The sequence below is a fragment of the Chiloscyllium punctatum genome, chromosome 18 (genome assembly GCF_047496795.1).
Source record: "Chiloscyllium punctatum isolate Juve2018m chromosome 18, sChiPun1.3, whole genome shotgun sequence".
NCBI lineage: Eukaryota > Metazoa > Chordata > Chondrichthyes > Orectolobiformes > Hemiscylliidae > Chiloscyllium > Chiloscyllium punctatum.
The window spans coordinates 95,567,537-95,584,478 of record NC_092756.1 but is presented as its reverse complement, the minus strand read 5'-3'; the positions used below and the strand labels follow the sequence as shown (position 1 = coordinate 95,584,478).

Here is a 16,942-nt window from a genome sequence, read left to right as displayed (position 1 = left end):
CTTTAATGAATGAACATTTGAAATCTGGTCCATTTTGAAGCCAGCAAAAATGAAACCGTAGCATTTAATTTGTCAGGTAAAATTCTGGGACACATTCAAATGTTTAGTAAAGGTGAAGAGAAGGTTAATATCGTGTTTCCAACGACAAGAGACTTCATTTTTCATTCAGTTACTTCCAGCTCATTTGGGGTTTGCACAGGATCTATTACTCCAAGAGCAATGATGTCATGAAATTTCATCTCTCAAACCAATCTATCTTCCAGATCTCTGATTGGCTCTGATTCTCTGCTCCTCCCTCACAGTCCTCCCTGTTGTGTTCATTGGTGCCTGGATTGATTGGAAATTCCTGAACGGCTGTCAGGGATTGTCAATCTTCATTGGTGCTGCCACGCCCTCATTGAGTGCAGGGTGTCCCAGGAGGATAAATACAACAACTAGGGGGGAAACAAATTTAGTTTTAGTGATAGTGAGTAGGGATAGTGAAGATGGCCTCCCAATTGTGTCAGAACTACCACAAGGACTGTGAGGATGCTGTTAACAAGCAGATCAACCTGGAGCTCTATTCCTCCTATATTTACCTCTCCATGGTGAGGCTTGTGGACTTGAGAGTGAAACCTGAAGAGTTGGACTTTTGTTGATTGTAATGTATTGGTAAAATGGATTGTGCAATGTTTTGGTGATTTTAAACATGGAATAATCTTTGACTGAACAACTCCTACAGCAGCTGCTCTCAATGGTTATTTAAGGTGTCGTGTGGGCTTGTGGTACAGTGGTAGTGTCCTGACCTCTGAACCAAGAAGCCTAGGTTCTAGTACTACCTACTCCAGAAGTGTATCTGAATGTTGCTGAATTATACTTGGGTTTTTGTATCAAACCATGGACCTACTTATTGCCAGAATTTCACCCTCTAGTGTCACTGCTGTAGTCTGGCAGATCCTCCTTAGTATTGGTCCCTCCCTTTTCAATGTTAAGCTCTCAACCTTCTGATGTTGAGACTTCATTCACAGCAATGATCACTGTTTTCATTAGTGGAATGGAAAATGTGTATATAACTTGCTCAATGGTATTTGACAGTATCTCAACTGCTTGTTCTGGAATCAATTAGAGGACCTTTGTTCCTTTCCCTGATGCAGTCTAGTCAGTGGTAATGTTTGAAAGAGTATCTGGCAGTAAACCCTACCATGTCAGACAGTCTCTCTCCATGATGGGCCAGATACTGGAGAGATCGACCCTGTTCTGAAAAATCTCCTCCACTGTGAGGAGGGCACTTTGGTTCAATTCATTGAAAGACGGATGTACTACATAACCTGACAAGAATTCAGGTTTAGCTTGGTATGGGATGTTTAGCTTCAATGAAATTCAGCTGAATATCAAGAGCTAAATCTAGCTAACTGCTTTAGCAGGGAATGAAGTTGTATGCTGTAATAAATTGTCTATTAACTGAAGATGTCTAATTGCTTTAGGAGCTTTAAACGACACTTGATTTCTCTCCTCCTCCAGTTCTGTTATTTTGACCGGGATGATGTTGCCCTGCGTCACTTTGCTGAGTTCTTCAAGGAGCAGTCCCATGAGGAACGGGAACACGCTGAGAAACTGATGGCATTCCAGAATAAACGTGGAGGCAGAGTCCTCCTGCAGGATGTCAAGGTTAGGGTTTGGTGTTTATTGCAGATCGACAGTAATTCTGAGAATTAAATTGCTGCTTATCAGCATCTGTGGTTTGTTACAGTAACTCTGATACCAGTTCTCTAAACTTAGTGTCTCAAATGCAACTGTGGAATGTGAAGCCACTATCCTTTCTCTCTCCCTTCCAGAAGCCAGAGCAGGATGAGTGGGGCAACAGTCTGGAGGCAATGCAGAGAGCTCTGCAGATGGAGAAGGATGTGAACCAGAGTCTGTTGGATCTGCACAAACTCTCCTCTGGCCACACTGACCCTCATGTGAGTTCTTGGCATTTTTAACATTTTGCTTCTAGCTTAATAAATGGAATGACAAATGAAAAATCAATCCCTTTCCCGCTTTCCCCCTCCTTCTTGTGGAGGGTGTTGTATGGGAGTGGACCAAGCTCCCCTTTGTTGAAGCTTCTGGTGTTGCCAAGATCTGAACCCATTTTAGACGCTCTTCAGCAGTTTGTGACATCACTTAACTGTCCACGCTCCCATATTAATGGGATTAATTTTCCTCTTAATTTTTTGGTTGGGGGGGGGGGGGGGGCGGGGTTGGAAGGTGCATGTGATCTTGACCTAATCAGTTCCCCTCTTTCCCTTCCAGCTGTGTGACTTCCTGGAGAGGCACTACTTGGATGAGCAAGTGAAGATGATCAAGAAGCTGGGAGATCACATCACCAACCTGAAGAGACTGGGAGCCCCTGAGAATGGCCTGGGAGAGTACCTGTTTGACAGGCTCACCCTGGGGGAGAGTGACTGAACTGACTGCAGGGAGCAAGCTGTATAACTTTTGGTATTAATGGGAGATGTGTGCAGAGTAAGGTTACTTTTCTTAAGAAGTGACCTGCCCTCTATTGTGAAATATGCCAAGTGTAAATAAACTGCTCAATATTGTACTCTTTTGTTGACTTGTTTGGATGAATGTCTGTCAGTTGTGAAGAAGTATGATGGGATGTAACCTGTTGTGGAAAACCCATTATCACAATAAATAGGATCAGTTTATCCTGAGAGCTTGCTCTTCAGATGGCTTCAATCCAGTTTGGGTTAGTTCTCTTGGGAGGGTGTAATGTTAGCCATTGGCTGAGACATGTTGAGAAGCACTGACACTGGGTTTCTCAATCTCCTCCTCTCCAAACAGGAGGACTAACCATAAACTCAGTCATGGCACAAATGATCAGATCATTCCATGTAGGTTTTTTGAGGGAGCTTGGCAACACTGGCTTCCTGGCAAGTCCTCACTTAGACCAGTCCCAATGCTGTTCCCATTTCACTGGGCATGCCCTCCATAGAACTGCTTGCTTTATGTCCAATCTGTCTTTTGGAGCATTAATGTGCAAAGTTCAAATGTGTTCATTGCTTTTCCAGTGTTGACCCTGTTAGCAGTTTCTGCATTTGGCAGAACACAAGCAACCCCTCCAGTGTTCTGTAGGAGTGAAATGGAGGGAGTGTTCTTTCCCTCTTAGTAGGGGAGGTGAAAATGACAGGGCATAAGGTTAGAGGGAGAGATGTAGAGGCCTGAGGGTGCAGTCTCTGGAATGGACTGCTTAGAGATAGTAGTGGAGGGGAATATAACTGTCATTTTGAACACTCCATTAACTACGTGGATAGGATAAGTATGGTGACATATATCCCAAATGGGAGTAGATTAATTGAGGAAATGGGTGGTATAGACAAGATGCTATACCTTTGGAGGTGCATCAACATAGTCATGATGTTACTGATCTGCAACTTCTATACGAGGCTGTCTTCATAGCAGACAATGCTGCTTTGCGCTAGTAACAATCGCAGACTCGTCAGGGCTTGTAGGAAAGGGACCCTCTACTCTACTACAGTTCGAGACTGGGCTGGGTGTGAACTCACTTGACTGGAATAGACTTCCTGAGAACTTATGACCTCATTGGTCACTCAGAGCTCAGTGTAAGGTCTCTGGATTCAAAGCACCAAAACATGCTCCACTCAATCAAATCTCACTATAATTACTGTCTCCTTTTGTAAGGGAGCCAGTTTAATATGGGGCCACAGTGCTCATCAAATAACATCCTTCAGTTCTTGTCCAGTAAAGATACTAGGAAGAGGAATTCTGCTCCAGGAATTCCAAAAAGAAGGTTCCTTGTATATTTAAGGAAATAATCCAGATCATGGAGCTGAATATTCCCTTCTTGCCCCCAAAATATTCTCCAACCATTTCTGTTAGCAGCAATCAGTTGACAACTAACAACTTGTAAATCTTCACTGATTGTAGCCAAATGATTTAATCTTTATACATTCTGCTCCATCTGGTTGTATCATTCCCCCTCTGAATGGGTGCCAACCTGGTTGATCTTGAAGTTGTAATTACCCATTGTTTATGTTGGTATCAGGTGTTTGAAAAATGCCGCATGATTCATAAAATTTCAATTTTCACTCATCCATCTTAGAATCCCTGCATTGTGAAAGTAAGCCATTCAGCCCATTGAATTCACACTGACCCCTAGAAGAGCTTCTTACCCATACACCCCTTCTTACCTTAACTCTGTAATCCCTCATTTCCCATGGCTAACCCAGCTACCTGCAAATCCCTGGACACTAGGGACAATTTCCCATCGACAATGCAACATAACCTGCATATCCTTGGACTGTGGGAGGAAACTGGAGCACCCAGAGGAAACACATGCAGACACAGGGAGAATGTGTAAACTCCACACAAACTGTTGCTTGAGGGTCCCCTGGTGCTGTGAGGCAGCAGTGGTAACCAATGAGTCACTGTGCCGCTCAATGCCTTTGTGAAACAATAAAAATGCAAAAATGTTGCGGCAATTTGTTTTCACACCCATCCCCATTCTCACTTTTCACAATCACTCCGTCCCATCAGTCAGTCCCAGTGGATAGGAGCAGAGGGAGCTTATTCAGTCCATTGGGTCTGTCTGCCACCCAATGAGATTCTCGCTGATCTGATAATCCTCATCTCCATATTCTTGGTTGTCTCCATAAACTGTGATCATTACAAACTTAAAAACCTATCCCAACCCATCCTTAACAGCCCTCTGCAAGAAAGAATTCCATAGATTCAGAAGGGATTGGGAGAAATTTCTCCTTATCTGTCTTCAACGGGTGATGTCTTACTCTGAGATGACGCTCTCTGGTGCTGGTCACTCTCACAAGGGGAACCAACCTCTCTGCATCCACCCTGTCAACCTCCCGAAGAAACACATGTTACAGGAAATGTCTTTTCTCATTATTCTGACCCACTCAACTGCTCTTCATGAGAGAGTCCTTCCATAGCACCAATCAACCAAACCACCCCGTGGCCCAACATTTCAACTCCCCCTCCCACTCTGCCGAGGACATGGAGGTCCTGGGCCTCCTTCACCGCCGCTCCCTCACCACCAGACGCCTGGAGGAAGAACACCTCATCTTCCGCCTCGAAACACTTCAACCCCAGGGCATCAATGTAGACTTCAACAGCTTCCTCATTTCCCCTTCCCCCACCTCATCCTAGTTTCAAACTTCCAGCTCAGTAACTGTCTCCTTGACTTGTCCAGACTTGTCCGACCTGCCTATCTTCTTTTCCGCCTATCCACTCCACCCTCTCCTCCTTGACCTATCACCTTCATCTCCTCCTCCACTCACCCATTGTACTCTATGCTACTTTCTCCCCACCCCCACCCTCCTCTAGCTTATCTCTCCACGCTTCAAGCTCACTGCCTTTATTCCTGATGAAGGGCTTTTGCCCGAAACATCAATTTCGCTGCTCGTTGGATGCTGCCTGAACTGTTGTGCTCTTCCAGCACCACTAATCCAGTATTTGGTTTTCAGCATCTGCAGTCATTGTTTTTACCATAGGATCAGCCTAGTGAACCTTTTCTGGACTGCCTCCAACCCTTCTGGAGATCAGGGGTCCAACCTGTTCCCAGTACTCCAACTGTGGTCTGGCTCGAGTCAACAGTGTGGTGCTGGAAAAGCACAGCAGCTCAGGCAGCATCCGAGAAGAAGGAGAATTGACGTTTCGAGCATAAGCCCTTCAATCAGGCTTCCTTAAGCCCTTCAGAAGCCTTTTTGGGATTTTGCCCAAAACATCTATTGACCTGCTCCTCAGATGCTGCCTGGCCTGCTACGTTTTTCTAGCATCACACTCTCGACTCTGATCTCCAGTATCTGCAGTCCTCACTTTCTCCTGTGGTCTGTCTACAGCCTTGTGCAGTTATAGCAAGATGCTCCTCATTTTATACTCCATTCCCTTTGAAATACTTGCCACCAGTCCATCTGACTTGCCTCTTACTTGCTGTACTTGAAGGCAGCCTATCATCAGAGTCTCCAGTGGCTACCTGGGTGTCCATTGAGTGGCCATGTGATGTCCATCAGTTGGACAAAGCCCCCACTGAATATTCATTGCATCTCAGATCCTTTTTGACCAGACCAGATGTCAACACCCAGATACATTTTCTGTTCGTGTGCATCGATTGTGTCTGTTGGTGGTATCTCTGCCCAGAGGCACCAGCCTGTCACATAACCAACAGTTCCAGATGTGAATCAGTCACTCTGTCTGGTGCACCTGAAACAAAAGTTAATCCAAGGGAGCACATCTCATCACTTCATCCAGAACTGATCCCATCTGTAACGGAACCAGATGTCATTGTGTGAAACCTCAGAGAAACTGTACCATAAAGCTGAATAACCAGTTTAGGTCAGATTGTTCAAATTCATTCTTATCCATCCATAGACAAACAGAAAGTTAGGAGCTTGTTCAGGATCTATTAATCTATAAGCAATGACCTCAAGATTGATTCCCAAATCTCTGTTTGGCTCTGGGTTATGGCCCCTCACCAAACCCCTCCTCCTTTGTTCATTGATGCTTATATGCATGGTGATTCCTGATAGGCTATTGGGGAACATCGATGATCATTGGTGCTGCCACTTCCTGTTGGGTGCAGGCTGTCCCAGAAGGATAAATAGAAGAGCTTGTGGGAGTGAGGTTTAGTTCTACAGTTGTTCAGGGGATAGTGTGTGGGAATAGTGAAGATGGCCTCCCAAGTGTGTCAGAACTACCACAAGGACTGTGAGGATGCTGTTAACAAGCAGATCAACTTGGAGCTCTCTTCCTCCTATGTTTACCTCTCCATGGTGAGGCTGGTTCTCCCTATCTCTGTGTTTGAAGAAGTTGGAGTTTCTGCAGTTTAATGAAATTGCTTTATGCCATACTCTATTACTGGGAGGGATACCATTTTGAGTAGTGAAGGATTTCTTGTTGAAGTTAACATTGAGCAATGCCTGCTCTGTGCAGCAGCTGTCTTCTGTGGGGGTTTAATGCTGGACTAGATCAGCTACTTCCTATGTAACTAAACAACCACACAAGGTTAACTGGCCAGTAACTTTATACAGTGGTTATTATTAGGTGACCATAGCTGGTGCAATGTTGTATGTGTCCTCACTAATGGTTATTGTCTTGAGCTGAAGATAGCAATATGGTCCTGACTACACATTCTAGTATCCCAGAAAAAATACATTAGACCCAATGTCCACTACAGAAAGAAACATTGGTCAGTTTCTCACAGTAAACTGTCTCCTTGATGCCTGTTCTCTTGGAGTCAGTTCCACACTCCTCAGAAATGGAGTGGCAAGAAATCCCTTATCCTGAGGACAAGGGGTGGTATATTCAAACAATTTCAATTTTAAATTTAATCTTTTAACATTTTGCTTGTCTAAGAGCTACCTGGCCATCAAGCTTTTAAATAACAACAATCTTAACCTTTTTTTGGCTCTTTAACTTCTGAAACAGAATTGCATATTATGATTTTAAACATGATTAGGCTTGTTTTACACTCTTGTTTTGTTTTTTCCTCCAGTCCTCTTACTTTGACCGGGATGATGTTGCCCTGCGTCACTTTGCTGAGTTCTTCAAGGAGCAGTCCCATGAGGAACGGGAACACGCTGAGAAACTGATGGCATTCCAGAATAAACGTGGAGGCCGAGTCCTCCTGCAGGATGTCAAGGTTGGATTAATTTAGTTTCTATTCTACTTGGTTGGAAATAACTTCACTTAATATGGATTTGAAGTGGCTTAACCCAATTAGTTTATACTTGTGCCTTGTTAAGCCCTCCTTCCTTCTTGTGACCACCTTTTACTGGATTGGACACCACTTGTAAGAAAGTGACCACTGTGTTTTTTGCTTGCTCCAGAAGCCAGAGCAGGATGAGTGGGGCAATGGTCTGGAGGCAATGCAGAGAGCTCTGCAGATGGAGAAGGATGTGAACCAGAGTCTGCTGGATCTGCACAAACTCTCCTCTGGCCACATGGACCCTCATGTGAGTTCCTGATGTATTTATGTCAGGATTCTTGTCTTAAATGGATAAGACACTTTGGTCCTTTAGCCTCTGATTTGTATGTAAATGGTGGTGAGTGCATTATGGGAGTGGACCACGCTTCTGTTGTAGCCCAGATCTGAGCACTTTCTCAAGGCTCTTCAGCAATCTGTCACATCACTTAACTGTCCACTCTCCATATTGAGGGGAATATTTTTCTTTGAGAAAAGTCAAGTTGATCGTGACCTAATCAGTTCCCCTCTTTCCCTTCCAGCTGTGTGACTTCCTGGAGAGGCACTACTTGGATGAGCAAGTGAAGATGATCAAGAAGCTGGGAGATCACATCACCAACCTGAAGAGACTGGGAGCCCCTGAGAATGGCCTGGGAGAGTACCTGTTTGACAGGCTCACCCTGGGGGAGAGTGACTGAACTGACTGCAGGGAACAAGCTGTGGAGCTTTTGGTATTAATGGGAGATGTGTACAGAGTAAGGTTACTTGTCTTAAGAAGTGACCTGCCCTCTATTGTGAAATATGCCAAATGTAAATAAACTGCTCAATATTGTACTCTTTTGTTGACTTGTTTGGATGAATGTCTGTCAGTTGTGAAGAGGTATGATGAGATGTAACCTGTTGTGGAAAACCCATTACCACAATAAATAGGATCAGTTTATCCTGAGCTTGCTATTCAGATGGCTTCAATCTAGTTTGAATTGTTTTTCTTGGGAGGGTGTAATATTAGCCATTGGCTGAGACATGTTGAGAAGCACTGACACTGGGTTTATACATCTTCTCCTCTCCAAACAAGAGGACTGGCCCTCTACTTAGTCATGGCACAAGTGATCAGATTTATTCCATGTAGGGTTTTTTGAGGGAGCTTGGCAACACTGGCTTCCTGGCAAGTCCTCACTTCGACCAGTCCCACTGCTGTTCCCATTTCACTGGGCATGCCCTCCATAGAACTGCTTGCTTTATGTCCAGTCTGTCTTTTGGAGCACTGATGTGCAAAGTTCAAATGTGTTCATTGCTTTTTCAGTGTTGACCCTATTAGCAGTTTCTGCATCTGGCAGAATGCAAGAAACCCCTCCAGTGTTCTGTAGGAGTGAAATGGAGGGATTGTTCTTCCCCCTCAGTAGGGGAGGCTAAAATGACAGGGCATAAGGTTAGAGGGAGAGATGTAGAGGCCAGAGGGTGCAGTCTCTGGAATGGACTGCTTAGAGATAGTAGTGGAGGGGAATATAACTGCCATTTTAAACACTCCATTAACTACATGGATAGGATAAGTATGGTGACATCTATCCCAAATGGGAGTAGATTAATTGAGAACTGGGTGCCATAGACAAGATGCTATACCTTTGGAGGTGCATCAACATAGTCATAATGTTACTGATCTGCAACTTCTGTATGAGGCTGTCTTCATAGCAGACAATGCTGCTTTGTACTAGTAATGATCGCTGACTCGTCGGGGCTTAGAGGAAAGGGACCCTCTTCTCTACTCCAGTTCCAGACTGGGCTGGGTGTGAACTCACTTGACTGGAATAGACTTCCTGAGAACTTGTGACCTCATTGGTCACTCAGCTCCGTGTAAGGTCTCTGGATTCAAAGCACCAAAACATGCTCCACGCAATCAAATCTCACTATGATTACTGTCTCCTTTTGTGAGGGAGCCAATTAATATAGGACCACAGTGCTCATCAAATAACATCCTTCAGTTCTTGTCCAGTAAAGATATTAGGAAGAGGAATTCTGCTCCAGGAATTCAACAAAGAAGGTTCCTTGTACCAGCTACTGTGGTCTGACTAGATCCTTGTGCAACTATAGCAAGAGCTAGTGCTATGTAATGAACCAGACTTTATAAAAGATCTTAAAGCAAGGGAACACTTAGGAAGCAGTGATCATAATATAGTAGAGTTCAGTCTGCAGTTTGAAAGAGAGAAGGCAAAATCGGATGCAATGGTGTTACAGTTAAATAAAGGTAATTATGAGGGCATGAGAGAGGAGCTGACGAAAATAGACTGGAAGCAGAGTCTAGCGGGGAGAACAGTAGAGCAAAAATGGCAGGGGTTTGTGGGTATAATTGAAGACACTGTACAGAGGTTCATCCCCAAGAAAAGAAAGACTATCCGGGGAGGGATTAGACAGCCATGGCTGACAAAGGAAGTCAGGAAATGTATTAAAGTAAAAGAGAGATCCTATAAAATGGCCAAGAACACTGGGAAATCAGAAGATTGGGAAGGCTACAAAAACAAACAGAGGATAATAAAGAGAGAAATAAGGAAGGAGAGGATCAAATATGAATGTAGGCTAGCCAGTAATATTAGAAATGATAGTAAAAGTTTCTTTCAATACATAAGAAACAAACGACAGGCAAGAGTAGACATTGGGCCACTTCAAACTGATGCTGGAAGCCTAGTGATGGGAGATAAGGAAATAGCAGGAGAACTTAACAAGTACTTTGCGACAGTCTTCACAGTAGAAGACATGAGTAATATCGCAACAATTAAAGGGAGTCAGGGGGCTGAGTTGAGTATGGTTGCCATCACAAAAGAGAAAGTGCTAGAAAAGCTAAAAGGTCTTAAAATTGATAAATCTCCTGGCCCTGATGGGATGCATCCTAGAGTTCTGAGGGAGGTGGCTGAGGAAATAGCGGATGCGTTGGTTGAGATCTTTCAAAAGTCACTGGAGTCAGGGAAAGTCCCGGATGATTGGAAGATCGCTGTTGGAACCCCCTTGTTCAAGAAAGGATCAAGACAAAAGATGGAAAATTATAGACCAGCCCTCTATTGTGAAATATGCCAAGTGTAAATAAACTGCTCAATATTGTATTCTTTTGTTGACTTGTTTGGATGAATGTCTGTCAGTTGTGAAGAGGTATGATGAGATGTAACCTGTTGTGGAAAACCCATTACCACAATAAATAGGATCAGTTTATCCTGAGGGCTTGCTCTTCAGATGGCTTCCATCCAGTTTGAGTTAATCCTCTTGGGAGGTTGTCCTATTAGCCACTGGCTGAGACATGTTGAGAAGTACTGACACTGGGTTTATAAATCTCCTCCTCTCCAAACAGGAGGACTAACCATAAATTTAGTCATGGCACAAGTGATCAGATTTATTTCATGTAGGTTTGGAGGAGCTTGGCAACACTGGCTTCCTGGCATGTTCTCACTTAGACCAGTCCCCATGCTGTTCCCATTTCACTGGGCATGCCCTCCATAGAACTGCTTGCTTTATGTCCAAGATGTGTTTTTGAACTTTGCACATCAATGCTCCAATGTGTTCATTGCTTTTCCAGTGTTGACCCTGTTAGCAGTTTCTGCATTTGGCAGAACACAAGCAACCCCTACAGTGTTCTGTAGGAGTGAAATGGAGGGAGTTTTCTTTGCGCCCCCCCACCCTTAGGGGAGGGGAAAATGACAGGGCATAAGGTTAGAGGGAGAGATATAGAGGCCAGCGGGTGCAGTCCCTGGAATGGACTGCTGAGAGATAGTAGTGGAGGAGGATATAACTATAATTTTGAACACTCCAATAACTACATGGATAGGATAAGTATGGTGACATATATTCCAAATGGGAGTAGATTAATTGAGAACTGGGTGGCATAGACAAGATGCTATACCTTTGGAGGTACATCAACATAGTCATAATGTTACTGATCTGCAACTTCTGTATGAGGCTGTCTTCATAGCAGACAATGCTGTTTTGTACTAGTAACAATCGCTGACTCGTCAGGGCTTGCAGAAAAGGGACCCTCTACTCTACTACAGTTCCAGACTGGGCTGGGTGTGAACTCACTTGACTGGAATAGACTTCCTGAGAACTTGTGTGACCTTGTTGGTCGCTCAGAGCTCAGTGTTACGTTTCTGGATTCAAAGCACCAAAACATGCTCCACTCAATCAAATCGGACTAGAATGACTGTCTCCTTTTGTGAGGGAGCCAATTAATATAGAGCAACTGTGCTCATCCAATAACTTCCTTCAGTTCTTGTCCAGTACAGATATTAGGAAGAGGAATTCTGCTCCAGGAATTCCAAAAAGAATGTTCCTTGTTCCAGCTACTGTCGTCTGACGAAAGCCTTGTGCAATTTAAGCAAGAGCTAGTGCTATGTAATGAACCAGACTTTATAAAAGATCTTAAAGTAAGGGAACACTTAGGAAGCAGCGATCATAATATGGTAGAGTTCAGTCTGCAGTTTGAAAGAGAGAAGGCAAAATCGGATGCAATAGTGTTACAGTTAAATAAATGAGGGCATGAGAGAGGAGCTGACGAAAATAGACTGGAAGCAGAGTCTAGCGGGGAAGACAGTAGAGCAAAAATGGCAGGGGTTTGTGGGTATAATTGAGGTCACTGTACAGAGGTTCATCCCCAAGAAAAGAAAGACTATCCGGGGAGGGATTGGACAGCCATGGCTGACAAAGGAAGTCAGGAAATGTATTAAAGTAAAAGAGAGATCCTATAAAGTGGCCAAGAGCACTGGGAAATCAGAAGATTGGGAAGGCTACAAAAACAAACAGAGGATAACAAAGAGAGAAATAAGGAAGGAGAGGATCAAATATGAAGGTAGGTGAGCCAGTAATATTAGAAATGATAGTAAAAGTTTCTTTCAATACATAAGAAACAAACGACAGGCAAAAGTAGACATTGGGCCACTTCAAACTGATGCTGGAAGCCTAGTGATAAGGAAATAGCAGGAGAACTTAACAAGTACTTTGCGACAGTCTTCACAGTGGAAGACATGAGTAATATCCCAACAATTAGAGGGACTCAGGGGGCTGAGTTGAGTATGGTTGCCATCACAAAAGTACTAGAAAAGCTAAAAGGTCTTAAAATTGACAAATCTCCTGTCCCCGATGGGATGCATCCCAGAGTTCTGAGGGAGGTGGCTGAGGAAATAGCGGAGGCGTTGGTTGAGATCTTTCAAAAGTCACTGGAGTCAGGGAGAGTCCCGGATGATTGGAAGATCGCTGTTGGAACCCCCTTGTTCAAGAAAGGATCAAGACAAAAGATGGAAAATTATAGGCCAATTAGCCTAACCTCTGTTGCCTGGACAAGAGTGACTGAACTGACTGCAGGGAGCAAGTCTTCATTTTTTGTCCTATGAACGACATCTATAGAATCTGAAGCTGTAGAAGTAGTTCACTGTCCTGGGCTTGATTATGGAATGTACGAACTGTAAATAAACTGCTCATTGTTGGATTGGTTTTTGCTGACTAGTCGGTCAAACTGTGTATACAGGTCTAAGCTGTGACTTGCGATCAGAGGATCTCTTGATCCAGATCAGTAATTAAATCCAGTCCAAATTACTTCATCTGACACCAAATATGTGGTGTGGGTATAAGGCCAAGTACAGAGCTGAGTTTATGGAGTACATGTTTTCTCCAGGACAGTAGGAGACTCATACTACCAGATTCTGATCATCAAGAGATGTTTTACAAACTTCTTCCTGAGTAGACAAGTACAAGAACCAGTGCCACCAGTAATATATTTGCTAACACTATCCAACCAAAATTGTTAGATTAAAGCCTCAGCTGTTTCGGTTCTTCAAATCCACAACCACCTACCGCCATTTCAATTATCCTCAATTAGAGCAAGTTTCACAGTAAGTTCTCTCTAAAATCACAACTGTCTTAAACTTGCTGGTTTCTTGGAAGCAAAGCCTTGAGGCTTATCTCTGTAGCTCATGAAGCTGTGCTTGAAGTGTTGAGGATATTGGCCTGTTAATATTATGATCTAAGCTGCAATGCTGGAAGTTTTTGTCTCCTTGTGAGCTTTCCCGCTTTAGGTAATCTGAAAACTTGGTGAATCTGTGGAATGTCACAGTAGTCTTAACGTGTGATAGACCTCAGCCCTCTCTCCAATCCACAATTACTGCATTAGACTCACTGGGGAAGATTAACCCAACACAATGAGGACCTGCAAGAGGGGCTGCTTGGACAATGCTGAACACAGCCAGAATGTTCACTATTTGAAATAAACCCCTGCTCTTTCTAAGCCTCTCTATAACCTAGACAGGTACTCCCCAACAGCAGCCAGGTTAAGATATTGGTAGGAGTGGAGTCTGTGGAACTGTGCTCCATTAATCAGTTTAGACGGGGCATTGTGAATTCAACGTGGACTGAAGTAAATGCTTCACCTTCACCCTCCTCCATATCCAAATAGTTTTCTCTTCAGTCAGTTTGGCAAACCAATAGTAGGTGTTTCCCATGATGTTACCTTTGTATTGAGGTGCTTTGCAGTACTTCATCACCAGATGTACCTTCCACCTTACACTTATCCCCATTTCTTTCACCATCCTGTATACGTCGATGGAGATGCTGATGGCAGTTAGTCGCTGTCTAAGGCAGTGAAGGTGATGACCTAGTGACATCAGCATGAGACCCGGGCGGGGGCTGTGTTCATTTCCAGCCATTGCAGCTGGTGCAATTTGTATTCAGTAAAAATCCAGAATCCCGACTGAAGAAGACCATGAAGCTGTTAGGAGAAAGTGAGGAATGTAGATGCTGGGGATCAGAGTCAAAAAGTGTGGTGCTGGAAAAGCACAGCAGGTCAGGCAGCATCTAAGGGGCAGGAGAACATTACAGTGCAGTATCGGCCCATCAGCCCTGGATTCGACGTTTCGGGTATCAGCCTTTCATCCTGATGGAGGGCTCATACCCCAAACATCAATTCCCCTGCTCCTCGGATGCTGCCTGACCTGCTGTGCTTTTCCAGCACCACCTTCTGTGACCATGAAGCTGTTGTCGATTGTCAGGGAGAAGCCCAACCTGGTACACAAATGCTCTTCAGGGAAAGAAATCTACTGTCCTTACCTGAGCTGGCCTACACGGGACTCCAGACTCACCTACAGCAATATGATTGGCTCTAGGGATGGGGTAAATGCTGGCCTGGTCATTATCCACATCCCATAGAACGGTATGTTAGGAATTTGATGGGAACAGCAATGAAACGCGATATTAATGTCCTTGTAACTCACAAAGATATTTACAGTCCTATTTCATCTCTGTCATTGTGAAGAAAATCATCTGGAGGAGTTTGTTTTTCACCACCTTGATTTTGTTTTGAATCTATCCCCAACCCTGCTCCCGAATAAATTAGGGATACTAAATTCAATGTAATCTTAGATAAAGGATCAGTCAATAGTTACCCCCAGAGCCAGTACCCAAAGGCATTTTTCAAAGTCTCTGGTGATCATTGAGTGACCATGTGATGTCCATCCATTTGGATAAGGTCTTTGTGACCGCTGGATATCAATATGTTTTGGATCGTTTTTGACCAGAACGAGCGTAAAAACATGAATACAGTTTCTGGTCAGACTCATCAACTGTCCCCACAGGCATCTTTCACAAGAGGCTTCTCAGTGAGATGTTATTGGTGGCTCCAGATGTGAATCAAAGCCACTCTGTCAGGCCTATCTAACACTGAGGTTAATCAAAGGGAACATATCTCCACCTCACCTTGGACTTCAACCACTTCGATGAAACAAAAAGCAAAATCCTGCAGAAAATGGAAATCTGGAATCACAGCAGAAAATGCTGAAGAATCTCAGCAGAGCTGCCAGCCTCTTTGGAGAGAGAAACAGAATTAATAATTTGAACCACATTTTGACTCAATCATTGGACTCAACATTAACTCTATCCTTCTTTCCACAGATTCTGCCAGACCCATGTAGACTCTCCAGCATGTTCTGGTTTTATTTCTCAACTGCTTTTACATAGTAGCTTATAATTGCTCATAAAGTGAAGTGGTCCATGTCCATATACAGCAAGGCTTGGACAATATCCAGGTTCAGGCTGACAATTGACAATTTATATTTGAGCCACACAAGTACCAGGCAACGGTCACCTCCATCGAAGGAGAATCTAACCATTACCCCATGACATTCAATAACATTACTGTGACTCAATCTCCCACTTTCAATATCGTGGGATTACCATTGACCAGAATATGAACGGGACTGTTCAGATAAATTCAGTGAGGCTAGGGATCCTGCAGCAAGTAACTAATCTCGTGATTCCAATAGACTGTCTCCCACCTTCAAAACACAACTCAGGAGTGAGATGGTATACTCCCTACTTAGTTGAATGAGTACACCTCCAGCAACATACAAGAAGCTCAACACCATCCAGGACAAAGCAGCCCACTTGATTGGCACCACATCCACAAATATTCACTCCCCCTTCCACTGACACTCAGTGGCAGCTGTGTGTACTATCCACGAGATGTACGAGAGTAATTCTCTCCCGGACCTGAGTCTGCACCTTCCAAACACACGACCGATACCATATATAAGGACAAGGAAGTTCCCTCCAAGTCACTCACCATCCTGACTTGGAAATACATTGGCGTTTCTTCAGTGTCACTGGGTCAAAATCCTGGATCCCCCTCCCTCACAGTCCTGTGGGTGTAGCTAAGTCAATTGACTGCTTCCGTTCAAGAAGGCAGTTCACCATCACCTTCAGAAGGGCAACCAGGGACAGGTAATAAATGTTGGACAAGCTCGCAATGCCCATGTCCCTTTAATGAATGAACATTTGAAATCTGGTCCATTTTGAAGCCAGCAAAAATGAAACCGTAGCATTTAATTTGTCAGGTAAAATTCTGGGACACATTCAAATGTTTAGTAAAGGTGGAGAGAAGGTTAATATCGTGTTTCCAACGCCTAGAGACTTCATTTGTCATTCAATTACATCCAGCTCATTTGGAGTTTGCACAGAATCTATGACTCCAAGAGCAATGATATCATTAAGTTTCATCTATAAAACTTGTCTATCTTCCAGATCTCTGATTGGTTCTGGGTCTCTGCTCCTCCCTCACAGTCCTCCCTGTTGTGTTCATTGGTGCCTGGATTGATTGGAAATTCCTGAGCGGCTGTCAGGGATTGTCAATCTTCATTGGAGCTGCCACGCCCTGATTGAGTGCAGGGTGTCCCCGGAGGATAAATACAACAACTAGGGGGGAAACAAATTTAGTTTTAGTGTTAGGGAGAGGGAATAGTGAAG

General features: G+C 43.9%; 1 protein-coding gene across 1 annotated transcript; it reads left to right on the top strand.

Moving 5' to 3' along the window:
• Positions 1-485: 485 nt before the first annotated feature.
• LOC140489109 (ferritin heavy chain A-like) lies at positions 486-8,382 on the top strand. The gene is made up of 6 exons (XM_072588346.1): positions 486-587; positions 1,501-1,647; positions 1,815-1,940; positions 7,490-7,636; positions 7,824-7,949; positions 8,221-8,382. The coding sequence occupies exons 1-6, from the start codon at positions 486-488 to the stop codon at positions 8,374-8,376; spliced, it is 804 nt and encodes a 267-aa protein (XP_072444447.1). The 3' UTR covers positions 8,377-8,382.
• The last annotated feature ends 8,560 nt before the right edge of the window (positions 8,383-16,942 follow it).

Bases quoted from the DNA above. Each gene is read 5' to 3' on its own strand.
- LOC140489109 (XM_072588346.1), top strand. From the start codon at position 486: ATGGCCTCCCAATTGTGTCAGAACTACCACAAGGACTGTGAGGATGCT. The intron at 1,648-1,814 runs GTTAGGGTTTGG...TCTCCCTTCCAG, and splicing joins TCCTCCTGCAGGATGTCAAG to AAGCCAGAGCAGGATGAGTG. The intron at 7,637-7,823 runs GTTGGATTAATT...TGCTTGCTCCAG, and splicing joins TCCTCCTGCAGGATGTCAAG to AAGCCAGAGCAGGATGAGTG.